Source organism: Pagrus pagrus (genome assembly GCF_965226575.1).
Source record: "Pagrus pagrus genome assembly, chromosome: 16".
Classification (NCBI taxonomy): Eukaryota; Metazoa; Chordata; class Actinopteri; order Spariformes; family Sparidae; genus Pagrus; species Pagrus pagrus.
The window spans coordinates 9,353,606-9,381,105 of NC_140200.1; the positions used below are offsets into that span (position 1 = coordinate 9,353,606).

Below are 27,500 nucleotides of genomic sequence, written 5' to 3' on the forward strand. Positions count from 1 at the left end.
CAGGTGTAGTGTGTCCGACAGCTTTATTCATGCAGTAACACCAGCAGTGAGGTTCACGCAAAGGTAATTAATCTGGAAACCCAAGGCTGCTCCCCATTCACAGCGCACTCGCTAGATAATTATAGCTACAGGCCTTTGGGGGTACAAGGGCAATGAAAGTGCTGAAAGACAGGCTTAAACGAGAGGCTGAAAAGTTATATCTAAAGTTTTTTCTTTTTGTTTTACCCTCCAGAGTTTCATTTGCTCTGTTAACCAGCCGTCCTTTGGGGAATGGGGAATTATCATACTGTGAGGATAGAATGAAAAACAGCACCAAACCTGTGCTTTTTCCATAACGCAACATAAAATCATTACAAAGGAGCTGATCACCATATTCCTCCTCCTCTCTTTGTGGTGATGCAGGTGTGGAGCTGTGTAACTAATGGTGCTGATAGATGAGTTAAGAGGGCAAGGTCAAAGTTCAAACCTTTAGGCCATGACGGCAAAATGACCATCTTAATGATCTCGCTGTTTGGACAGTCCACGACATCTGTGGGATTCCAGATCAGCTTAAATCCATCAGAAAATTCCAGACCTCTTCTGATTGCTGTTTTGTCATCACAACCATTTTGGTTTTTTTCTTGTTGGCATCCAGCCACCGCAGCCTCCACAGCCTCTTTACCTCGGCATCATCATGTGTAATGCTCATAGACTTATGGTCAGGCCTGATGGGAGACGATCGTTGTTAAACCACTACTGTATTAGCTATGAATATTGAATGAATACAGCTCATCAAATGCTTCCCCCAGTTGCACCACAAGGTCAGGAAATATTGCTTTAACTTCATCGTGTGGGCTTTTCCTCCTCGGTCATGTGCCTACTTGTGGCCAGGATGTTAAATGCTTTTTTATTATTACGAGTGGCTAATGTACCATAATGTGGGGGATAAAAAAAAAAGTGTGGTAATTTAGGTGAATGCATAATTTATAGGCCACTCCTGAATACATTTATTACCACTGAGTGATTCTTTTTTTTTTTTCAAACGTGAAGCTTTTCTTTTCACGTTCTCTTTTAACCGTTTGATCACATGCATGTAACAACATGACAGTTTGTAATAGTACACAGTAATGTTAATGTGTGGGGTTTTGTTTTTTATAACTAGCGAGGTGATTGCTGCACTCGTACACACAGCAGCATCAGAGAAGCAGGGAGTGCATGCAATAAGAAGTGTGTTAAAGGGACAGTTCACCCCAAAATCAAAAAGTCTATATGTAGATCCTGTTGTTAAAGTACAATATACGTGATAGGTTATAATTTCTCTTTTCCCTGAATTGTTAGGCATAAAACACATAGAAAAGGTGGTTATCAGACAAAACTTTGGATTTTAAGATGACTAAAAAAACAGCTCAATATTAAGTAGTTTGTGGCACTTTCTAAGAAAACGATAGCATACACTGTTCAGTGTGAATACAGTACTTGAATACTAGTGACCACTTCTTACTCAGTGGTTTTGGAAGTTAGCAGAAATGTCTCTGCATTTACAGTGAGTCACTCGCAGTAAGACACTTAACACCCACGACCTGTCTATATTAATATTTCCTGTTGCAGGGAAAAGTCCTTTGTGTGGGTGTAGTGCATCTCCATATGATTTAGTAGTGTTATAGTTCAGGATAATCAGGATCAGCTGTGAATAAAACACAAGTTACAGGACATAATAAACCTGTCAAATGCTGCTGAACCCATCAATAATGAATCTCTCGCCAAACCAGAAACACGGGTGGTGTTGAACTTTGATGAGAGCCAAGAAGAGACCCCATACCGTCAACCATGAACTGAGATATAATTATTTTTGCAGCTTAATATATTCAAAAGTAACATGTTAATTATTATAAGATTTTTCATTGAATATCATATCTCAACATTCATGGAGGAGATTAGTCTTATCAACATCAGTGATAAACGAGCTCCGCAGGGTATCTCATTGTGCAACTTCTCCCTCCTTTGGTCCTCTGATGAAAGGCAAAACTCGGCATCCTGCTAATACTCTAATTAAAGCCAAACAGCCGCGCAGCTTGCTCCAACACATAATCAGTCATCCCCTTCACCAAGATTCATTTTCACAATAGCATGCTTTATCTCCCTTATTCTGTCTTTCTAAGAAGATTATTAGTTAAAATAGCCTGAACGTGATGTGCTTCGTAATGAAAGAAAGGCTTTGTTGAAGAAGGTCAAAGAAAACCTGTGGTTTAATCTTACTGAAAATATATAACAGTTCTTTAAAAAAACAATCTCGAAAGCTACACTAGATGACAATGTCATTGGAATAATTTCCGAGATGTTATTTCAGACTCTCATTTTGTGTAATTTTATAAAATATTAGGGACCTCGGGACCAAATGTCAGGCCCTAAGACAAATGTAGAGTGTAAGAAAATCTGTGGTTGGACCACTTTGCAAAAAAAAGAGGCACCACATATGTTGTCTATTCGAATGGGAAAATGCACTTGTTGAAGCCAACCAGCTGCAAATGCAATCAGCAGAGGTTGTTACACGACTCGGTGAGGCGTGCCAAGATGTGAAGGTTTTTAACAGGCTGCAGCTGAAGAGTGTCTTGAGTAGCTGCAAACTAAACCTGGCATTGCTATTGATTCAGAACACAATATATCCTCAGCAAATGCTCAAGTATAAGTGTAAGGACGGGGGTCAAACCATGTCCCGGAGAGAAGAGCATGTGGAAAGTTAATGCACTTTTAAAACATATGATTATCCTGGGTCTTCTGCAGAGCATGTACTTGTCCTCAGACATGTGCTGACAAGGTAACAAAGTTCTTTAAAAGTACAAATTTAAGCAGCGACTGAGAGAAGGGCATTCACACCGTGCTGCAAATTTTGAACAACAGTTTTGTATTTTTAGAGAAGCAATAAAAACTGAGAAAACCACATGGTGAGCTCTAACCCGCGGGACTCTCTTAATTACCACACATCTAGGACACAAATGATCTTGTGCTCTGGCTGTGTTTCCATCGTGTTGACCTGCTGCATCGACAAGTACTGCTGTCTCCGACCGAGATGACACCTCATTATCAGAAGATTCCTTGTAATTTACAAGCTAACTGCATGCATCTACAGTCAGCAGGAGCAGCATGAGGATGATATGTAAAAATGTGGTATTGTCAGTGTCTGGTTTCCTGTCAGGTTTCATTAACATGTGCACTTAAATTTACCAGAATTTTCACACTGTGTCTTTCCACATAAACATAACAGATGCACCTGATGTTTTCCTTTTAACAAGACTCGATGTGGCTTGCATCTGAAACCACTAAATTTGTCAGACGTGCCGATGTTTACTCTCTGTGCTGTTGTGCCCCCTGACATTGCATTTTGCTCCTTACATGCCTTTTTAATGATTTTTAATTCTATGCATTTACATTGTAAGGGTTTTCTGTCAGATGGACTTTTCATTTTGCATCTTCCTCTGCAAACTAAAGTGTTGATCCATTACACATAATCTCTCCAAAAATGGTGGAGTTGGTTAACACAATTTATTGGGCCTGCAGCGTCAACACAAGCCAAGCCATAAAAAGAAAACCACAGATCTTTTCTGTGGAAAAATGGTAAAATCTGACAATCAGAAGGCCACATTTGCTTCTTGACAACTGAGAACTTGCTCTGCAAACATTCAGTTAGCTTCAATGTTAAATGAACAGTGAACAACATTTGCTTTCTTGCCAAGAGTTAGGTAGTAGCTGGTTAGCCTAGCGTAAAATAAAAAGAGGGGAAACAGCTAGCCTGGCTCTGCCCAAAGGCAAAGCAATGTGTATGAATGATGCACTGTGGTTTTATGGGAGGTTATGTAGATTTTGTTTCCTTTAGGCAGAGTTACTCTAGCAATTTCCCCTGTTTTCGGTCTTTATGCTAAGCTAAGCCAACCAACTGCTCTTATAGCTACATATTGAGCGTACAGACATGCAAATTGTAAATTTTGAAAATCAGTAGGCCACATTTGCTTCTTGTCAACCAAGAACTTGCTCTGGCAACATTCATGGAAAATATCTTATTTGCTTTCTTGATGAGAGTTAGCTAGTAGCTGGTTAGCCTAGCTTAAGTAAACAGAGGGAAACAGCTAGCCTGGCTCTGCCCGGAGGTAACAAAATGTGTACAATAGACCCATTGTGGATTTACAAGGGGTGTAGGGCAGAGACACACTCCCTGTTTCCACTGTTTCCAATCTTTATGCTAAGCTAAGCTTACCAGCTGCTGTTATAGCTTCATATTGAGCTTACAGACATAAGAGTGTGGTATCAAACTACTCCTCAAACTCTCAGCAACAAAGCACATTTATTTCCCTAAACGTCAAACCATTTCTTTAAATAGAGACTCATTGTCTCCATGTCCTCAAGAATCAGTCACGTCTGTAGGCTACATAAGATCATAATGATATTAAATTAGAGACAATGCAGACTTGTTCAACAACCAGCTCATATCTCTTGAAGAAGCTACTGTACCAAAACATACCCAGTGTGTGTGGGTGGTTGGTGTGTGTAAAAAAAAATAGGAAGAAGATTCATAAAGACAAACAAAATATTCAGTCCTTACGAATTATGCTAAATTCTCTCCTGTGGGCCAATTAATAATAAATCTTACAAATCACAAAGTTCACATATTACAGACTGCAGTTCAAAAGGTCCTAACAGTTACTGTTTTCCAGGTTGCATTATTCTCTCAACAGGCTGTCAAAACTTGACCCGAACTCCTACACAACACAAAGATTGATATTTGAAAATGTTTCCAGCTGTGTAACCCGGACTCATCCATGCTCTGTGCTGGGGCGGCTACAGTGACCCACTGGATCTCTCCACTGAAGCTCCAGCAAGTTTGGAAACAGTGATTAGACCAGCTGTAAATCTTAGTGGGCTTTCACTTCCTTTCCAGACTAACGAGTGAAAGCTTCGCCACTCCAACTATGTGAATCAAAACTGGGTTAAAACCCTTCACGATCTGGGTGTAGTCAAATCTTGTCCTCAGATAACCTGTTGGGATTTCCTGATTTACTGCACTGCACAGAAGACAGTTGAAGGGAATTGCTGCACATTTGGATGATGCAAACGAGCTTCGATTGCACTTGTGACTTGCATGTGCGTGTCTTTGCAGCACTGGAGTTAATTCTGACATCACCTCTGTTTCTGAGTGTTTGTGCACAAAATCTGAGCAGCCGTCCCACTGTGTGACTGCATATGCATGTGTGTCTTCCTTTCTGTGTGAGTGCGATACGAAAATGTGTGCGTGTGGACACCCAGCTGCAGCAGCTTCATTCATACAGGTGTCATCTTGTCCAGGAAAGCCTGTATTAGGTTTCTGGACATTGTCAGAGCAGGTGCAATGAATTATCTTCCTGTGCACGTCTTTGTTAAAGCCCTTTTTCTGTAATCTTCCATCCTTTTCTTTTCCCCTTTACAACCCCAAGGCAGGATCGTGACTTATCCAAACTGTAATGTGACACTAGAAGCATATTAGTTTTCTTGAACAGGTTTCAGAGGCGAGCTGTCTCCAGGTCAGGTGACTTGTCGGCAGAACGAACGTCATCGCGGCACATGCGGTTGAAGAATTCGCGGAAGTTTATCAGCTGATTCACAACTGAAGGCTCTTCGTTTATGACAACATTTCACAGAAAGGGGAAGTAGAATTACCACAGTCCTCTGTGTAGGTGTGGGGGGAGACCGAGGCCAGCCGCAGGATGGTGGATTTGCGGTCACATACAAACAGTGCAGATGGTGTCTGAGTACATTTGCTGTGGGAATAAACATCAGATTTCTCAGAAGTGTTTGTCACGCTACTTTCTTATCTTGTGTCGGTATGTTGACAAAATGTCCATGCAAATGCAGATTGTGTTACCTGGAATATTCTAAATACTGAAACTTTTTATAAAAAGTACAGAGAGAAGTGACAGGAGTGACAAAGTGTACAAAATGGTCACATACCAGGGCATCCACATTCAAATTAGTTTAGGTTGTGAAGTATCTTTTTCTTATATGTAAAGTGAATCTGCCAAATGTCACATCTTCAATAGATAATCATTACATTTTCTTGCTTAACTAAATTAGATGCAGGTAAACAACACAGATGGACACAATACAGAGACCTGCTCATTAAAACATGGCTCTAAAGCACCCCTAGTGGTCAAAAACTTCAAACTGTACCTTTAATGTTATCGTTTCATGAGCTATATGTCAATTTCTTTAAAGTCAGACTTGTATGACATTTGGTAGAGTTGACAAACAGCATTCCTCTGTGATCTGGTATTTAATTTTTAAAAGAATTGTTCAACATTTTCGGGAAATATATGCCTCTGCATTAAGTACAGAGCTGGGATGTGTTCAGCCTAGCTTAGCATAAAGCCTGTAGGCAGGAGGAAAGAGCTAGCCTGTGTCCAAAATTCAACACCTGTAAGTGCACTTATCAACATGCTTGTTTAACCTACACTCTTACAGTGATGTAAAAAAGACAGTTCGGTATATTAACGGGGAGTTATGTGCTGTAACCACTTTCACTTCCAGATTATCCAAATGCAAACTTGTTTATCTGTGTTGTCATCTTCACGTGGTCCGACCTATCTGACGTCTCTGATGTGCTCTTTGTCATACACTGTGTTGCTTTGCTAGCATCTTTGATAAAAAACAAATGTACCCACCAACGATATCTCACCGCCATCTAGACTAAAGGCCCAGACACACCAGGCTGACAATCAGCTGCCGGCCATTCTCAGGGCTGTTGGTGAGCGTCTGTCTCCTGCTGCTTAATCATAACACGGGTTATATATCCTCAGAGAGATGTTTCCTTTCATGCAAGTGCAGAACGTACAAGCTTGTTGGCCGGTGGCTCTTGACGGTGTGTTCAAATGAGTTCTCGTTTTTAGATGAATGGCATGGACACACTTTGAAATAATATCATCAAAAAGGCAAATTAAATTGCATGACAGCTACGTGACGCAGAGGTTTTCTACCCTGAGGTTATTGTAAACGGACATTGTGATCGGTTCTACACATACAGTACCACCCGGTTTGCACTCAATAATGTTGAAGAAGACAGCGTACACGTCGGATGAGAAATGAGCACCACCATCATGTCTCAGAACGTGCAGAGGGCAGACGGGGTGTGTGTGTGACGGTGTTTTCACTCTGCTGATGGATGTTGTTGCAATACTATTGTTACAGGGGTCAGTGAAGAGGTCCTTCCTCTGCCTTGATCCAATATAACGATAGTGAAAATGAGCGACAATGGGATAGAGCACCTTTCTGCCCTGAGATAAATTTGTTTCTGCCATACTCCAGAGTTTCTATCAAAATGCTGCCCTCTTCACACACTCAAACTCATCCACTCATGCTTCCTCTTGAAGGTAAATGGAAAATACAGTAAGTTGTGGTTTGGATGACAAATTAGTAGAGAGACCATTAGGCTGCGGTTTGTGTGAAAAGTTTCCCAGCGGCTCACTTGGTTGAAACACAAGTGCCCATCAGCACATGAATTTGAATAAAGACATTTTTAGTAGAAAGGGTATAACAATGGTGATTATATCACTGGTAATCATAAAGAAAGAATGGTGGAGATCCTTGTATGACTGAGGCTTGATGTGAAGTGTCATAACATTTATGAAGAAAGACAATGTTGGTGTTTTTAAACATTAAACATTTGTGCATCAGCATGACCTCGTGAACAAAGCAGACAGAGAGACAGAACAGGCAGCGGCGGCGGCGGCAGTTGAGAGTGTGTGTGACGCTTGTCTAGACGGCGAGCAAGATCCTTCCCGTCATTGTTGCTTGGCATTGAGGGGCTACAAAACAGGAAATAATCTCTGAGGGAAAACACACAGCGATGAACATTAGAAAGTCAAAGACGCATGCTGTACAATACAGCGCTGGAGGATTATATCAAATCATATTCAGTTTAAACTCTCACACTGACAGAAATGATTTAACAAAGCACAAGCTGCACTGGTTCATTCACTTTTGATTTTCTTCACTATAACTATAGTGTGTCTTACACGCAGCCCCTGAATACCTTTTATGTGACCCATTAAAAACTGAAGAGACCGTACAACATCAACTATTATGTCAATTTAGCAAAATTAAGATGGGAATATTACAACTTAAATCATTTAGGTCCGCTTTTTCTGTTTTTAAACTCCAGTTGAATTCAGTATTTGAATGGTCCGTCTGTGATTCCAGATGTAGGTTTCTAAATGAATTCTGGTCATTGTTTATAGGAGTAAGTAATCCATTACTGGACTATGACATTGCCTCTCGGTGGGATTTGTTCCCACAGTGGCGTGTACTTACTTAACGGTCTCTTGCACCATCTGGTGGCTACAGCAGGTTTGAAATGGCCCAATACCAAAGACACGTTTGTTTTATGGTTTATGACCTAAGGAGCCTAGTCTATTTGTTGGTAGAAGTAACTATAGTTTGTTTTGTTAAAAACAACATAAAAAATGCAACAAACATTGGTTCTGTTATCCCAATTTCAAAATATAACAACAAGGTCATGACAGTCCACTGCCCTAACAGATGTTTTCAATTAGTCTGGCAAATTAGACTCCGCTCAGGTTGAAGTTGGCAGAGCACTGCAGCAAATTACATATCATCAATCACTATGTATGAATAAGAATAGGAAAAGATGTCAACTTCAGTAATTCAGGAACTAAATGATTTGGTGGAAAATGGCTCCATCTTCTGATGGAATGGCCTTATGTCTAATTATATGTGACGGCTTGATCTCATTCAGGAACACTGAGTATTGTTTGGCATATTTTTTAAATATTCTTTAAAATGTTGACACAATAGCTGAAAAACAAAAACAAATGTAGACTTTTAAAAGCTGCTCCAAGTTTTGTGGTAGTTAAAAATAACTTTAAAATCTTTCTTTTATTTTTTCCGTAAAATGAAGAAAGAGGAGTTACATAGGCTAATGATTAAACCCCCTAAAGTTAAATTAAGTTTTGTTCCAGTTTTATTCCTTTTGTTTACTTTTTATTTTTTTTCTTCCTGTTTGTCATTTGAAGATTTTTAATAAAGTTTTATCAAAAAGCCACAGGCAAACGCATTCGTCGACCACGTGATCATACGTCATCTTTGTCCCTGCTGTTCTTGCTAACGGTGTAGCCGCAAAAACAGTCCCCTGCTTTTATAACTTTTTTTATTTGAATAAAGCGACAACCATGGAGATTGGGACAGAGATCAGCAAGAAGATACGAGTGAGTAGCATTGTGTGCTGAATACGAGTGCTTTGTTACGGCCTTTTAAATGTCAGTGTAGCGGAGCAGTTGCTAGCTAACGTTAGCATGCTAGCGACATTTGTCGGTGCGGTAGAATGGTACCAAGGTTTTTATTTACAAGGCCGAGGAGGGGTTTCCTACATGACCTAACGCTGTATCCAACAGGCACGTTTACAGACGTGTTAGCAGCTTTTTGTTTGAGTGTTGAGTCAACTTTTGCAGTAACGATACGTACGTGTTACGTTGTTGGTTGTTGCAAATGAGTGGTATCAGTGGAGCCAGCGTGCTGTCCACAGTATGTTCAACCAGGTGATGGCTATCATCTAAACTGCCCTTTTGGTCTGTTTCAGGCTGCTATCAAGGGCAAGCTTCAAGAGCTCGGTGCTTATATTGGTAAGTGAGTAAAATGCACATCTTCTTGATGCCTGGTACCCTTTTTAAATCAATCAAACATTACATGCTGAACGTGTTTCCCTTTCATATCCTCCGGTTTAGATGAGGAGCTTCCTGACTACATCATGGTGATGGTGGCGAACAAGAAAACCTCCCAACAGATGGCTGACGACCTCTCACTCTTCCTTGGAAACAACACCATGAAATTCACAACCTGGTAGGATCAAAACATACAAACACAAACACATCTCTGTCTTATTAAATTCTGTCGTTGTTCTCAACACAACCCTCTGTCTCTTCTCGCTGTAACTTCGGGTTTTTATTTTAGGTTACAGGGTGTCCTAGAGAAGTTGAGATCTGTCGCAGTCGGTGAGTAAGACTATGTTGAATACATTCAAGCTTTCCTCCATGTTATAACCAACTGTAGCAGGCATTAATGGATTCAAAGGGATGCTTGATTAATGTATTGACATGGTGGTGAAGCCTTCTGGGCACACTGCTTTATTTATGATGGCTCTGATGCTTGAAGTGACATTGACTGAGAGTTATGCACATTGTTTTTTCCCCTCTATGGTGGCGGGATTACACGTGACTCCATATTACGTGTGACATATTGTATAAGGCTGAGTGATTGCAACAGCGTTTTTGGTATTTGACTGTGTCCATGTGACCAGTTTCTCTCTAATGTCAGATTTGTGTTGTAATAAACTTGCATATTTAAAGTAAGGACAACTGAGGCGCATCAAGTACATTTTTTTAATTCATAAAAGGCTGACCAGAAGTACACATTTTTCCACTTCACCGCCTGAAGGGGTAACAGTTTTATACCTGTTTGAATGCATGTGACCTGTGGTTTTAGTGCCTCAGACAAGCTCATGTTTCCTTTCTCTACTTGTCTACATGGCTGTTACAGAGCCTGCATCCCTCAAACATCAGCTCCAGTCTGACAGTGGTGCGGTGGCCGGGAAGAGCCGGTCATCTGTGAGTGAAGACATCAGAGCAGAGGAGTTGAAGGTGCTGACGGTGTCCAGCTCTCGCTCTGATAGGACTGAAGCTCGTGTGTCCAGTTCCGCTCATGAAAACAGGTGCCTAATGCAAAGCTAGAGATGTTTTCGTTTGATATTTATTTTATTGTCTCTCGCTTATAATGTAAAAATCATTCTCAAACAACTCTCCCTCCGTTTGTCATCAGGAGAGGCACCATGGAGAGGACTTCCTCCCGACTCACCTCCACTGTGAAGCCCCTCATGGAGCTGCTCCCCTCAGAGGCTGTCATTGACATCAAACCGGAGATGGATGACGACCTCATTGCGGAGGACCCAGTGGAAATAGGTACCAGCCATGGTCGAACACGCGGCGCTGCTGGTAGACCCACAGCTGAAATCTACAGACCGGGTCAGAGCAAGTTTACATCCTCGAGCTCTGCAGACACATGTCGACCCACAGAAGGATCCTCTCACAGAAGGGAGCAGGACAGAAGGGAGCAGGACAGCAGAGGCAGCAGAACCTCCAGAATGGGATCCAGTAAGGTACGATTCAATGAGATAGATACACAATTTGACAAAAAGTCAGAAAAAATGTAGTTAAAGAGCCGTAATGTTTATGTTCTGCCATCTTTGTTCAGCAGGAGGAGTTTTCACGGAAACGTAAGGCGCCAGTCGCGAGTTCGGTGGTGCGAGTGAACCGAGCAGCAGACGAGGACAGCGATGACGTAGAAGAGGAGGAAACAGGCTACGGAGGAAGAGGCCTGTCCAGTAGAGTGTCCCTGCCCTCCAAACCAGAACGCAAGTCAGTGTTAACGCCTCATATAAGATTTGGGAACATTGCATGTAGGGATGGGGGAAACAAAATGTATTCTTAAATTGCGATTATGTCTTGATGTTGAAAAGTCAATAACTGGAAATGTAAAACCCAGTTGCTGACATTATGAGTGCTTGTAACAATTTTGGAAAACCGAGCTTTAAATTCCCAAACGACTGACATGTTTCTGGGCTTTAGCATTAATGTGGTTTCTGTTGTTTCAGACCGACTCTCCCTCCAGCCAAGCAAGCCAACAGGAATCTGATACTGAAGGCCATCTCTGAGGCTCAGGACTCAATCACCAAAACCACAGCCTACCCCACAAGTATGTTCAACATGTCACCATGAACAACTCAGTTGTGGTCATCACTTTCTTACACTGGCCTCTCTTTTCCCTCGACAGTACCACAGAGGCAGACTGTTCCTGTGGCACCTCGTACCCGTTTGGCCAGCAGTGAAGAGATGACTGCAGCCATCCAGCTGGTCCAGGAGCACCTCCACAGCCTGACCCCCAGGGTTCCGGCCTACAACTCCACAGAACTACCTCCTTCCAGAGCACCTGGTATGTGAAGAGTATAGTTACTACAGCAGTGCCAGCAGACTAGGCTAACAGCTCAAGAGTTTGTTTTTAGATAGCTGCTTGGGCTCACCTAGCCCTAGCAACCCACATGAAGGCCAGTTAGGTCAACGACCCAAAGTGACAACAAAGTGGCCCTATCGACTCTGAAACTCAGAGCTCACACGTGTCCTTAACGACTCTGTAAGGACACTCCCAGTGACACAGAAGCTACTTATTCTATCATTTCAAGTGAACTAACATCCAGAATTGAGGGACATGGCAATGTTTTTCGATCTCTACGAGGGAAAAAAGTCTGGTGTTTTTGTTTTGTGTTGTTTTGTTTCTGTTTTGATGCCTGATATTACGTTTGCCTCCTCAGCTCCAGCGAGATCTTTAGCCTCCCGCCTCCAGTTGGACTTAGCAGAGAGGAATGACGGAGGAGAGCAAAGTCACTATGGTGAGTCATTTTTGCTCAGTTATGCATTTGTGTGGCAATTTTAGAATAGTGTTTCTTCTGCAGATTTTTACTCAACTTGGAACATTTTGTATGTAGTAACTGATCATAAATTTCCCAAACGAGGCTTACTTTATTGCCGTCTGCATAATGTACCTCCAGGCGCTGAGGCTGCTGCAGGCAGTGATTCAAAGTCATTTGACACCCGCTCCTTCATAATGAGTCGACCGCAGCTGCAACAACCTGCAGCCGGAAGCCAGCAGCGTCTTCAGGCCAGGGAGGAAGTCCATTCTGCTATACCACGCACTGTCCAGGCCAGGTACACACTATGAGAGATGCTCTCAGATCCGTCCATCTATACATAAGCATAAGTGTCAGCTGTTGTTGATTTGCCAGATGTGTAATTTTCTCCCTTCTGCTCTGTGGATTTTCCCTCTCACTAGTAAGGAGCGTGGCGACACTGCCAGCCCCAAGTTTATAGTGACATTAGATGGGGTACCAAGCCCGCTGGGGATTCTTGCAGACTGTGAAATGGAGTTGGATGACGTCAGACCACCCACAAAGGTCACGGAGGCGACGGTTCACGTGAACAGGGAGCCCAAAGTCAGCGTCCTTCAGAGACTACAGGGAGTAGTCCCATCATCAGAAGGTGTGGGGTCTCGGCAGAATTATTCTGTCCTGTAAACTGGGGGTTTAGCAAAGGGTGTTTTTACTGCGTTGTTTTGGTCATATCCCTCATGTCCCTCACATTCTGTCTTCTTCTGACAGATGATGTGATGGACGTTGATATGTCGGAGGAGGACGCCATCCCTTTAAAGAAACAGAAGGTGTTGGAGCGTTGCAAGTTCTGGCCTGTGTGTAAAAGTGGAGACGAGTGCTCGTACCATCACCCTACAACACAGTGCAAGTGAGTATTTTTGTCCATAAACTCAAGAAACGGTGATGGAGTTTTTGCTCGGCATACACTCAATCATGATTTTTATGTGTTTTTGCTTTTCAGGACTTTTCCCAACTGCAAGTTTGGGGATAAATGCCTTTTCGTTCATCCTAATTGTAAATACGACGCCAGGTGTAGCAAGCCGGAGTGTCCCTTCACTCACGTCAGCCGCAGAAGCACAGCCGCTCCTCCGACCAGGCCAGGTACTCTCTCATGAAGATACATTGTTCAGCCTCTCCCTGACCATAACACGGTTTAGAAAAATGTATCTCTAACTTGACTCTTTGTGTTCATAGCTATGCAGCCGGTGCAGAATACTTCTGTGTGTCGCTTCTTCCCAGACTGCAAGAAGATGGACTGTCCGTTTTATCATCCCAAGGTAAAATACTATAAAGTGCAGATGTGGAGATTTCAGTCAGGACATTCAGCACAAGCCCTGATGTGCAGTCTGACTTTCTAAATGTTTTCCTCTCATCTACAGCCTTGTCGCTTCGCGGGGCAGTGCAAACGATCCGGATGTACCTTCTACCACCCGAGCACATCTGTGCCTCCGAGACACGCCCTCAAGTGGACAAAAACACAGAGCAGGTGAACAGATGGGGGTCACACAAATATATCACACTATATCTGACTTGATAATGTAGTTAATTTCTAATCCTAATAATAATGTAAAATAAAGACTTTCAGTTGAAATGCAGCTTGTAAAGAAACACATCTGTATTCTTTGCACCTACTGAACGCTGTCCGTCTCTGTCTCTCTTACAGCTAATAAAGTCCAGGGAGTCTGGCGGGAATCTGATAATGGTTAACATGTGAAGCTACAGAAGATGCTCTGTACCTGTGTTTATGGATTTTCATTCATTTGACTGTTGTTTTGTTACATTTTAATGTGTTGTGTGGACTGCTTTTTAAGAGAAGTGTTTTGTAAGATGAACCAGTCAGGTTTTTGCTGATGCTCTCAGAATATTAAATGACACCATAGTGAACTTTACATCATCTCATCTCATTATTTGTCTGTATTTGGTTCGTGGAGATGTTTCACCACTGACAGATGATCACATCGTTTGATAAATTAACGGGCAGGTCGGTGAGGATAATTGTTGGCTGTTCGCTGGAGCTTTTGTTCTCTACTCGAGGAGAAGATCAGGTGCAAGACACATGCAGCAGCACAGAGCAGACAATGAAGCACAGAACAGGCGGTAAAATTTGCAGTTACATTAAAAAGATATCAATGTATATATAATGTATTCTACTTACCTTAAAGATTGTATTCCCTGTTAATAGCAGTAAAGGACTTTAAGAAACTAAAACATCACAAGGGAGGCATTAAAAACAGATAAATAGAATAAGAGCACGAAAAGGAATAAAAGATGGACGGATGAGGACTCTGACTTGTCCCCTTTTGAGAAAATGTGGATTATCTTGGCATTTACAACAGCTGAACGGATACTACTGAGACACTGGAGGAGAAAATGCCCACCCTCTGATGAAGAACGGACCAGAACCATGGCCCAACTGGCTGCATACCAGAGAGTGACATACTCCCTACTGGACAAACCTGCTGGCTGGCTACACGACGTAAAGGCTGAAATAGTACCTATAAATCTGTGTGTAATTCAGGGGAAACTTTTTGTTACTGTTTGCAGTGGTTTAAACTTCAATAAAAAAATGTGCATTATATAAAAAAAAAATGGAAAGATGAAACATCAGTGTAAAAATTATGACTTCACATGAAAACAAGTCTATAAAAGTGGGTTTAAAGAAGTAATTAAGAAGAAGATCACTGATTCACTGATTCAGCCTTCATCACTGGAGCTGCAGTTCGATTAGTTTACGTCATGCGTGATGACGTCACGTCAGTCCAAGTCAAAACCACTATGAGCTCCTCCGATGGTCGCCGGGTGCGGTGGCGCGCGCCTGTAATCCAAGCTACCGGGAGGCTGAGGCTGGCGGATCGTTTGAGCTCAGGAGATCTGAGCTGCAGCGGACTATGCCGATCGGGTGTCCGCACTAAGCCCGGTATCGATATGGTGCTCCTGGGGGAGCCCGGGACCACCAGGTCGGCTAAGGAGGGGTGCACCGGCCCAGGCCGGAAACGGAGCAGGTCAAAGCCCCCGTGCCGCTCAGTAGTGGGATCGCGCCTGTGAATAGACGCTGTAGTGCAGCCTGAGTAATACAGCGGGACCCAGTCTTTTTACACTCACCGGGACGCTGCTGTCACAACACACACACTCAAACATGACATCTGTGCGCCACACAGCGGCTTCTTCATCTCCTTATTCCCACTGAAGCCGCCACACACCTGCTGCTCTGCGGGTCCTACACCGCCTCCACCTGGAGGACACCTGCAACTACATCAGTCTCGTTAACGTCCTGCAGGTGGAGGCAAACTAAAAACTACAGGCAGTCAACAGCTTCCTGCTCACTCGCTCGTCCACAGTGTCGGGGGTAACGCGTTACAGTAATACGTTACTTTTAGCGTTAACGGAGTAATCCATCCACACCAACATGACCATATTAATACAGGCTGTGTGTTTAATGTAGCCGAGCCTATATGGTGATATTTGATATTTCTCTGTGCATATGCCCATGCAGTCCTCCTTCTGTGGACTGAAATTAAATTATGGCACAGAAAAAGAGATTTTTGTCTTGCCGTGTCATTATAGGCTACATTACAGAAGGTGTAGGTCTATTGTGTTTCATATGACTGAGCCTACAATTAAAATTATTTATTCCTATCTCATAATATATCAGATCAGATCCCAAAGATCTGTGCTATTTAATTGTTCTATAGAGGTTATTTGGGCATTATTTACTAAAAAAGCAACTAAAAAGTAGTGTAATAAGTAATATATTACTCTACACAGACAGTAATATTGTAACGTCATCTTTTACTTTAAAATGAAGGTAACCAGTAATATGTAATATATTGCATTTTGAAGAACCACAGAGGACCTCCACACGTTACAACGCATGCTTATAGCTTCATCGATCCAACAAGTATCAGAGATCATTGATAATAATAAGAATTAAGAATAATAATTTACATTAAAAGCACATCTGCTCTTCTACCATATAAATGATTTAAGACTACATGCACTTGTTGTCATGCACTGGCCATCTTCGCTTCATTAACCTGTGTCCCTGCACTGAATACTTCCTCTGATGTCCTGCAGGTGGAGACCGTCAGCATCCTCCAGTTACAGTAAACTGTTGAGAAAACAAACTTCAGGCCTTCATGAGTCATTTACTGTCAGTGGGTCATTCGACTGAAAAATGACACTGCAGCAACCTTTTCTCAACATTTTCAACATCATTTCTCCACATCTGATTCTCTCTATTACACAAGTGTCTAACGCACAATAGATCCTTGTACTTTATGTTTTTAACAGGCTCAGCCGATGACACAAAAGTGGCTTTCAATGTGTTCTCGCTTCTTCCCACGTAAAAAAACTGAATGATTTGCTTCTCCTCCACCACCTTCCCTGGAATACAGCTGCGGTCACTCATAATAGGACTGACTGAAATGTTCAGGTGTCAGCTCCGAGCAGCTGTCGCTATCATAACATTATAACCTAAGATTCCCCGCCCCCTCCTCCAGTTGTTACAGATTTACAGATTACAAACTGGATTATTTGTGGAGGACGTCCTCAGGCGATGAGGAAGTGTTTCATCATAGGCAGACTGACAACATTTTGGAATAACCTGAGGAACCGTTCCTGTCTGAGATGCTGTGGCTTAAAAAGAAAAGCACAGAACAACCTGAGGTGTGTTTCTTAACCTGATGTGAAACCACGCAAGGGTGGGAATTTACCACCATGTTGTTTCCCAGATTAACATAGGGCCATGCTCTGTTTTTTCACCAGAAACAGGTCAACCACAAACTGTGCCAGTGGTGAAAGAATGACCATCATTTCACTTGCAGTTACTCTTTAAAATAACTGTACAACAAACAAGGCTCAAAACACCTTCACATCAGCACAGCAGACTGGACTTTGACACCTTTGACGAGTCATAGATGGCCTTTTGTTTTGTGGTGAGTGTTTTCAGCCTAATTAAACCCACGATATGCGCACCAGTGTTATTTTTACGGTCATCGGCGTCTACTCGCTTCTTCACTTTCCCTCAATAATTCAGTGCTTATTAGAAACCTCCCACAGTCATTTCCAAGGAAGAGAGGCCACAAACGAGGGCATCTCATTCTGCTATCTCAAATAAATGGCCCTGAAGGGGTTTTTCCAAGTGTGAGCGAGGCCCGACGAAGAAGAGCGAGAGCAGCAGCACTCTTACTTTTCAGCCGCCGCTTCTGCAAATTGTTTTGTCAGGATTTATGTTGTTGTGTGTCGCGCGTGAACTCCGTCTCGCTGCTTCTGTGAGCTCGACTGAGCTGAAGAGGGCAACAAACTCTCCTTGTTTTAAAGTGGACTCAGGTGGAGCAGAGCATGCATGCATCCACAGTTCACTGAAGAAAAGGTCAGACTTAAACAGATAAACTCATTTTTTTATGGGTTTGTTGTTTGTTTTTTGTTTTTTTTACAAACTTTTAATTATCTCAATCCACTCCGCTTAAAGACGTGAAATAAATAAGGGTATAAATCATACTTACTCATTTTTATTTCATTTTATTAATTTTTATTTCTCAGGCTTCTCATCTTTAGTTCTGGGCAATCAAGAAACACCAGCATATTACACTGCAACAAAGCACAAACACACAACAACAAGCAAACACAAGCAAGCGCAGACATGAAATGTAAGTTACTGATTGTAATGTAGAGATCGACCGATTAATCGGTTTGGCCGATTCAGGAAGTTTTACAAATTTACAAACTCCGGTCGGATCCTTTACGACTAGCGGACGAGCCTCTCAGGAGAGAATTTAGACTCTGCTGCTTCCACGATTTTTAATTTCTGGCTTCTCAACTGGAATCACTGACTGAAAATAATAACAATTGTTATTTTTTTAAATGTAAAATAAAGCTACCGTTATGATATCAACTGTCAGTCGACCGCTAATTAAACGTATGAATCAATGCAGGATATAGCATGAATTGCTGTTGCTAACCATTAACAAATGATCAGGATACTATGACTTTATCTTATCAGTTCACACTTAATAGATAAGTAGCTTTACACATGACTCAATGTGTGACCAAATTAGCTGGATTCCACTAACAAAACCTCCTCAGACCCTGAGAAGCAGAACAGCACCTATTCTCACAGAAACATGAGGCTATTTTTTTAATTAAACCGGTCGTCAGATGCAAACATTCACATAATAAACATAAATACATAAATACAGTTGCATAAATAAACCTTGACGTAACTGAAATCCAGCTAACTTGATCGCATGCCAATTCATGTTTGAATTAACACACTTTTACTCAAGGCTGCCCAAAGTGAGGCCTGTGGACCAAAGCCTGTTATAAAAATGTGTCAAAATAATACTATATAAATATATTAAATGGTCTAGGATTCAAAATTATTTATTATTTTTCATAATCTGAGCACGGAGCAGAGCGACACTTTCTGCAGGAGTTCAGCCGATGAAGGGAACGTGGGATCCTTGTACCATTTTGCATTTTAACAATACAATTCAATAGGTCGTTGCTTTTGGCCCATTAAGCTTCAGTCTCGGCCCTCAGAAGGAAAAAGTTTGCTTTGACTGATAACCTATTAAACGCACAGTATGTAATTTCTGCTGCTTCGGGTCCCTCATTCAAAACAAAAGACGTATTTAGCGAAGGATCATGGGAGTTGTGGTCTTCATTGCTGACGGACGTGACGGACGAGGAAACGTTTCAAAGTTTTATCCCAGTTATGTTTAGTCATGTGCGCTGACGTCCTTTCCTCTCTCTCTGACTCACTGACACGAGTTACAGCGACAGACGACCGACGTTACCTCGAATAAAAATGCAGATTTCTCTGAACATCGTTGGAAACATTTGAGATGATGTGAGTCCACAGCTGAACATTATATACAAGAAGGGTCTAGCTGTCTTTAGACATTTTAATGCAGAAATGTTACATATTATATCTTTAAATGTGAATTATCACATAAAGCTGTAGCAATGTTAATACTGAGCGGCAGGAATTCATGCATCAAACCATCACGAGGTTGTGCATTAGTGAACCATTAAGCATATTTTTGTAGTCTTATTATAATGTGTGACCGACTTGTCGTACCTCTAACACCATGAGGTCACTTCGGGTCTGGAAATGAGCTGAATGCACAAAATGGGCCGCACTAAGTCGAAGCCATCGCCTTGTTTTGTTTTTCTATATTTGTACTGGATTGTGTCTGAATCCTGGTTAAAGCCGCAGAATTTGACTAATCAGCTTTCCTCTGCTGTTCTCTCTTTTTTCTTTTTACAGTCTCAACTCTTTTGGACGGCGCTAAATGCCAAGCATTAGAAATGTCTGCCCTTGCCCAAGCTCTTCAAAATTCCTGTGCTGGTAGAACATGTTTTTGTGTGGGAGGGCTGTTCTGCCAAGCAAAGCTGTTTTGGTCCTGATTCGTTTTTTTTATTTTTTTCCTCAAGAAAATCTTGTTCTTGCATCACCCAATGCTACCTCGTGATGGGGGCAAACAAGAAAATAATACAAGATCTCGCATGTGCAGCTTCGCCGTCGTCACCCCCCCTGATTTTAATGCAGATTTTGTTGACGTTAAAGCTGCACGTACGTGCCAGACGCACACTACCGCTTCTTTTTTTAGCCACTGCTAAAAACACAAAAAATTCACTAATTCCCAGCATGTGCCACCACCAAACCACTGTGTACATTTAGTGAATTCCAGCTCCTCAGACTGTACATTTTCTTCAAGATTCCCCTCGTACATACAGTCATTTAAAGTGAAAGACAATGAGGGATTTCTGGGGTGGGGGTTTGGGGAGCCCCTTGACCATTTCTCGAAGCCCGGGGCCCCTAGGCGCTGCATCACTTTGTTGCAGCTGGCGTGTCGCACACGTGAAAGCGTGGTGGAAATTACCAACACTCGAGAGGCAGTCGTCCATGTGGAGTTTTAGGATGTGCTGTCTCTGGAGGATTTAGTCGAAACATGATATCACGCGTGGCCGCTAAAAAAAAGAGGAAGAGGGAATGCCCGCGTTGCCTGTCTCAAACACTTGCAGCCATACGTATGCCCCCCCAAACACATACAAATGCACATAATAACATGTGAAAAAATGTTTCAGCAAGGTAAATATCTTGTCTTCAAGAGAAAAGTTTAATTTTCTTGTACAATCTATAATTATAGATTGATTGTAGCTACATCTCTACGTAAAAAAAATTGTTGTTTTTTTAAATGTAGTCTGGTTGGTAACTATCTGAAACTTCTTCTCTGACACAGCATCCACCCATATGTATTCAAATTGCGACTTATACCCTCAGCATGTTATTTTTCTGGAGTTTACAAGATTACCTTATGTGCCTTAACTTTCCATCAGACATGTGACTTCCAGTCTAATGCAACTTACCCAGATTCTTACCAGAAGCCACATCAGATACAGCTAATTAGGCAGACAGCTAGTCTCACAGTGTGTGTGTGTGTGTGTGTGTGTGTCACAGAGAGAGAGAGAGAGAGAGAGCGAGAGAGAGAGAGAGAGATAAAGGAAGAGAGCATGAGCGAGAGAGTGAAAGAGAAGGAGGAGTGACAGAAAGGGAAAGAAAAGAGGGAAGAAAGACACTCATTAAGGCAAGTTCTTCTCAGTACTCGTTCTGCTACACAGACTCTCTCTCTTTCTTTCTCTCTCCCTCTCTCTCTCCCTTACACACACACGCCACACACACACATATACTCAGAAACACAAAGCAGAAGTGGACAGAGACACACGGTTTCAGTCGCCGCGGTTGGCTATGGCTCAGGGCTCTGACAGCAATGACACAAGTTACAAGTCCCCATCTCCTGGAAGCAGACCGGTAAGTGTGCGCCCTCCACGTACGTACTTTTCTCATGTGACGATGTGCCTCTGTTGTGCCACCGAGGATGCAGATGTGTTCAGGTGTACATGTTTGAAAGCGTAAACATCAGATGCTGCGCGTTTCTCCCCGCAAATCTCTTGATTGGATGCGGCGCTTTGACGGCGCACAGCAACAGTCGGAGACACGCTGCGCTCTTGTCCTCGCCGAGCTCTCTTTTTTTTCACAGCTTCTCTGAGTGTTTCACTTGCACACATGGGCTGCAGGCATGACTCGTTCAAGTGTAGGCTTTTGTGAATTGCAAAAAAAAAGAAAGAAAGAAAAAATCATCACTCATCCAAGCAGTGGGGATCCTTTGTTTTGCAAGTGGCCAAACTGTGAATGATTAGAGGGCTGTCAGGAACACACAGTGTGGTAAATACGGTACGTGCTGTACTGTTTTCTGTGCATGTGGGACTCCTCAGCATCCTGAGTGCTGACTGGTTTCACGTGCTGCTGGTCCTCCAGCAAGCACACTGTTGCTCCTCTTCTTACTCATTATACTCTTTCTCTCTCACTTCATTCAAACTGTGTGTGTGTGTGTGTGTGTGTGTGTGTGTGTGTGTAAGTGCATGTTACAAGCTGGGGGCCTAACCTTAAAGGCGGATGAAGCCATCTCCAGCAGCAACAGTTGTTTTGGGGTTTTTTCGGTGATGCGTTAACGGACGTTAGATAATTAATGTCTTATCTCTTTGATGTACAACTGACTCAGCATGTTTTTGAGATGAGGTTAGTTATTACGATACCAAGAAAATCGAGCGTTCAGGACATGAAACAGGGTGTGCGTTATACCTAACCGATGACTCAGCCACTCCCCGACCCTGCCCTTCACATTAGGTGTCATGTTGAACCCGTCCTCTGCCAAACTGCCACAGACACTTCCAATTTCACACCAAAGCCCACCAGCGGCGAGGAGCTGACGACATAAAAACCACCACAGTTGTTGCCCTCCGTCGTCAAATACAGGAAGATCAGCTTTTTCCGGCCTGGTGTTTACGTCACGTTAACAGTCAACAATCTGTGTTTTTTTTCTCAGAGCTCCTCAGACGATGCGAAGAAGGTGATGCGGCGGGAGAAGAACCGGATCGCCGCTCAGAAGAGCAGGATGAGGCAAACTCAGAAGGCTGACAGCCTACACTTGGTGAGGAGACTCATGCTCATTCATCACCAGCAACAACACACTTTAACACTGACCTCTGACCTTTGCAGAGACACGAGCAAAAACAGACGAAGCACTGCACGTTTTCAGGAGGATAATCACAGATGGAGAAACTGAGGGATTACTCGTAGCCTTATAAATAGCTTTATATAATGTCCTGAGGTGCTGGTTACAAATCAGATCATGCACAATAGGTATAATGATGCCTAGCACATACAGCATTAGTCTGGGTTTGTTGCACAGAAAGTAAAGGGGTGAATTTACAACTCACTACTCGATATTTTGCTGTGAAAAATGCTAAAAACTGATCCGTTTCCAAACTAACTGCACGATACATGAGCAAGAACTTCCAGTAACTGTCTGTTCTGCTTTCTAAGTGTCCTTTTCGAGCCAGCGGGACTGGCTTTGTACTATATTTACAAAATGCTACCTGACCATGTGGCGAATGTGTCATGGCTTCTGTTGGGCTGCACATTTGGACGCTGCTCTGTGTGTTTGCAGAAGCTTAAGGAATAAATTAACACGTGTGGGCAATCACTCCCTTGTGCAGCAGAATCCGGCACCAGAGACTGCGGCGCTGAATACGATACAGGCCCAGCCGCTTTGTTCATTGTCCTGATTGTTGTTTCATGTGAGAGTTGCTCCTCACTTTGGCTTTTTAATTATCCGACTCTGCACGTCGATGATGTTGATCAGCTCAAACGTCAAAGATAGCCTCTGAACATCTGGATTTCTTCGGTTCACCCAAACTGTGTATGCAGCACGTCCGGCTTCACCTTAATTATGTGATTATCTTGTGAATCCTGCATCAACTCTGCGTGCAGTCACCACTTACATCCCACACATTTCAGCGTACTGACCACATATCGTCTCCGTGTGACGTCCTCGTTGAGGCCAAGATGATTTAAAATATAAGATGTCACCATGATGTTTTTCAGAGGAGGTGCTTCTTTGAACTTTATCAGATGTACCTAAGAGATTTTGACCTTCAGAAAACCACACCGTAGTGTAGGCCGTAGTAGATCCAGCGATTTGACTTCATGAGAATCCTCCCTGCGTATTCTGGCGTATATTATCAATCTCTTTAAATACAGACACAGACACAGAGAACACTGGGGGACCGCAGAGTTTAGTCTGTGGTTTTGCTTTCATCGCCTCACTAGATAAACAGGAAGGCGAATTTTCCCTCTCTATGACACAGCGGCGTTTCCTGTTTCTTCAGTAGTATTTTTTTTTTTCTTCCGTGTAAATGAGCTTGAAATCGTGTGTCGTGGGCAGCAGGGGAGAAAAAGGCAGTCACTTCTTGTAAAGCGCTGATAGCAAGTGGGCTGTATTTGGCTAAGTGACGCAAGTGCAGGGGTTTGCCCAAAGGCTCTGTGACAGTAAGGACCCACATCTCAGTGTTGTGATCTCTCGGCCACGGTGCGATGACCTTTACGTTAAAATGGAAGATTTCTCCCCTACTATTCCCACACCAAAGAGAAAAACATTTGACGTACGGTTTGCTCTACTTATATTATCTCGAAGTGATGATCTGTACGAAAGGCACACAACCCAAGAGCCTGTTTTGGAAAATGTGCTTGACGTGTTAGAAGGGCAACTTTTCAGGTTGTAGGTGAAGTAGGTAGGGTGTTATGATAAAGTTTAAAAATACTTGACCTAAGACTAAAGTAGCTGTAAGGCAAGCTAAGCTAATTTGGGTTTTTGCTTACTCCCAAGTGACATTTGGTCCTTATTTCTGTATAGAAAGAAAAATAAGTTGAATAGACTTAAAAAAATACATGTAATAGTTCCTCTATAGTGAAAATAACCTAGTTTTATTGCTTATTATTGCTCTCTGGTAAACAACAATCAATGATTTCACCTGCACTACCATCTGATTTTAAGGCGACTGAACAAAAGCACATGCAAAAAAGTTAGGTCCCTTTATGTTAGCCCTGTGGTGAACTGGCGACTTAACCAGGGTGTGCCCCGCCGTCGCCCAGTGTCAGCTCCAGCTCCAGCCCCCCCGTGACCCTGAAAAGGATGGATGAACTAAAGCATGTTTTAGCAAGAGTTAAAAGTATCTTTATTTTTCTTATATGCACATTTTCCCAGCAAAACTGCTCTTTATCTTCAGACGGACGATCATTATCATGTGTAGACAATATCTAGTTTCTGTTGAATGATAATTCTGTTGAATGCAAACGTGACCTGGTGCCTCTGCACACCTATCTCAGAAAAATATCTGCACGTTCACACCCACAGAGCTGAATGGAAACTAAGGGCTGCCATGAGTTTAGAAAAACAAGACTGAGTCGACAGCCATGCCAAAAGTGCTGCTTTCAGCCAAAAACTAATGCCAGCGTGCTAACATACTCACAGTGCCAATGCTAACATGCTAATGCTCATCAAGTTCACCTCTTCATTTTACTGCATCAGTATGCCACTATTTGCTAATTAGCACTAAACAAATAGCACAGCTGAAACTGGGAGTGTCATGCTACAGTGGTAACGCTAACATGCTAATGCTTATCATGTATAGAATTATTAAGTTCAACTTTGTCTTTTGCTACCAGTATGCTAATTGAGCTAATTAGCACTAAACACAAAGTACAGCCGAAGCTAATGGTAATGTCATTAGTTTCATGCTAGAGTGGCAATGCTAATATGCTAATGCTGATGAGGCATAGGATTATTAGGTTCACCTTTTTATTTTATTGTGTCAGTATGCTGATATCTGCTAATTAGCAATAACAAGTACAGCTGAAGGTAATGGGAATGTCATTAGTTTCATTTCAGGCACACTAATCAGTCGTTGTGGAGACCTTTCACTCAAAACCACAAATGTCAGCCTCATAAGGGTGCTCCATACAAAGTCAGAGGATCAACCGAGTCTGTAGGAGTTCACCTCTGAGTAACATTATTGTGTGCACAAAATGTCATGACAATACATCTAGTAGTTGTAAAGACAACCCAGTTGCCATTATAAATGTTGACATTGCAACTTTTTCTATATGTTTTAATTTTATGTTGGTTTAAAGGACAGCTCACCAGTAGTGCTACTTATCAATCAACACAGTCCACAGATCTTGTTGTGAGCAGGTTCACACAGGACCTATTTTCTTTTTGTATCCCCGAGCAGAAGGAAGCTAACAGCTAGCATCATAGCTCAGCCGAGGGAGGCCCCATCAATCAGTCCTCACCTCTGTCTGGGCAGTGATGCGGTGTAGTTGGGTAGAAACAAAATAGTTCCTACATGAAACTCCCCACAACAATATCTGTGGATTATTTTGAGTAACCAGGTCATGATTTTTGAAAAGAGACTCTGCTGTTGAGTTTTTCAAATGTATTTTTTTGCAAGCCGAGTGCAATCTAGTTCTTTTATATTCAAGAGAGGGCAGACAGCTCTACGGCTGATATCTCCAACTCTCTGCAACTCACACCAAAACAGTCTAGATGGATGAACAGAACGACGGGGAAGAAGAAAGATGTGTAGTTTTGATTTTTGCGTGAACTGCCCCTTTAAAGTCCGGTCAGGAGAGTCATGAAAATGACCCGGTTAAAGTGGTCTCAGACGTCGGTCTCTCGCTTAGCAGCGGTCTCGCCACGACCATCACCTGCTCCTGCTTCCAATGAGAAAGTCAGCTCACATACGCGTGATCTGACCGTAATATGATACGTGTTATAAAAACGATATGATTCTTATGAAATGTACAAAATCTGACTTTGGTTTGCAGAAACATTTCATCCAGGCAACTGGGCCAGAAAAGGTGGACCAATAGACAGACTTTGCCACCGATGACGCAAATTCAGTCAAAATGTTATCTTTCTTTGGAAAATCATCAAAGGAAAATGATGTTTCGGTTTGTGGTTTTAAGCACTAAAAACATAAAAAAAAAAAAAAATACCGGCATGGAAACAGGATATAATGCTGCAGATTTGGCTCCCTGATAACAGCCAATGAGAATCACTTTTCATGTCATCCAACCTGATGGTAAAACCACTTTTATCGCTAATAAAAACATTTCCACTCACACATCCTGTCCCTTCGTGTTCCCCCAGGAGAGCGAGAACCTGGAGAAGGAGAACGCCGCCCTGAGGAAGGAGGTGAAGCAGCTGACCGAGGAGGCCAAGTATCTGTCGTCCGTGCTGAGCAGCCACGAACCCATGTGCACCGGCCTGACCCCTCAGACCCCCGACCTCCTCTACCCTCCTCATCACAGCAGCTACCACCACCAGCACATCACTGTACCACACTACCAGCACTGACCTGCGAATGACTACTGAGAAGGAAGACGTGCGGCGAAAACAGACGACTGACCTCAATGGAGAGAAAGACTGACTGGAGATGTGTCTTTAAACGACACGACAGGCCGATATGTCTGCCAAACAATGACAGTGTGGAACCCAAACTGTACCGCGGCAGTGTTCACAACTATTTATTTTTGCTCTGTTCATCTCTTTGCTTTAACCTGATTATGAATATCAGTGATCTGTGTGTGAACTTAAAAAAAAAACCGGCTCTACCAGTCTATGTTTACATTGGGAGACAAAAAAAGAAACAACCTTCTGTTATGTTCACGTGACTCAAGACGATGCAGTATTTTTGTAAATGGCTTATTTTTTTAGTGTCACGGATGGGAAAGGCCGTCATCCCTGTCATGTTTTGAGTTGTTTATAAATGTGATTTCAGTGTGTTCATGTAGTTCGATAATGCTCAGGAGCTTTTTATTTGTATTTTTTTTTCTGACAGATTTGATTGTGGACAAATGAGAATGTAAAAAGTCAAGATCCTTAAAAAAACAAGTACAACAACAACAACAAAAAAAAGAAGAAGAAAAATGGCTTCGATGTACCAAAAAGAAACGTCTGGCAGTGAAGAGTGGGCATTCAGAGGGTCTTGACTTGTGTGCTGGTGATGATGCTGGTTTTGTGAGGAGACCCCAGCGAAGATATTTATTAAATGTGATGCCTTTTAGGTGATTGTTTCTGATCTCCAGATGGTTTCTTTATTC

The 27,500-nt window shown here is 42.4% G+C and overlaps 2 protein-coding genes across 6 annotated transcripts; both read left to right on the top strand.

The window, feature by feature from the left end:
• Positions 1-9,074: 9,074 nt before the first annotated feature.
• Positions 9,075-14,379, top strand: zc3h14 (zinc finger CCCH-type containing 14). 4 transcript variants are annotated; one of them, XM_084376696.1, is made up of 17 exons: positions 9,075-9,224; positions 9,596-9,638; positions 9,741-9,855; positions 9,967-10,007; positions 10,552-10,723; positions 10,831-11,167; positions 11,263-11,426; positions 11,663-11,763; positions 11,842-12,000; positions 12,377-12,454; positions 12,614-12,770; positions 12,895-13,100; positions 13,220-13,358; positions 13,452-13,591; positions 13,685-13,767; positions 13,870-13,976; positions 14,154-14,379. In XM_084376696.1, exons 1-17 carry the CDS (start codon positions 9,189-9,191, stop codon positions 14,155-14,157), a joined length of 2,082 nt encoding a protein of 693 aa, XP_084232822.1. In that variant the 5' UTR covers positions 9,075-9,188; the 3' UTR covers positions 14,158-14,379. The 4 variants fall into 4 exon arrangements, with proteins under 4 accessions (XP_084232822.1, XP_084232823.1, XP_084232825.1 ...); XM_084376697.1 differs by having other exon boundaries at positions 11,266-11,426; XM_084376699.1 differs by lacking the exon at positions 9,075-9,224 and adding an exon at positions 9,278-9,410.
• A 6,584-nt stretch (positions 14,380-20,963) lies between these two features.
• On the top strand, positions 20,964-27,473 carry batf (basic leucine zipper transcription factor, ATF-like). Of its 2 annotated transcripts, none has more exons than XM_084377497.1 (3): positions 20,964-21,305; positions 22,381-22,485; positions 26,548-27,473. In XM_084377497.1, the coding sequence occupies exons 1-3, from the start codon at positions 21,243-21,245 to the stop codon at positions 26,752-26,754; spliced, it is 375 nt and encodes a 124-aa protein (XP_084233623.1). In that variant the 5' UTR covers positions 20,964-21,242; the 3' UTR covers positions 26,755-27,473. The 2 variants fall into 2 exon arrangements, with proteins under 2 accessions (XP_084233623.1, XP_084233624.1); XM_084377498.1 differs by lacking the exon at positions 20,964-21,305 and adding an exon at positions 21,644-21,728.
• Positions 27,474-27,500: the final 27 nt, after the last annotated feature.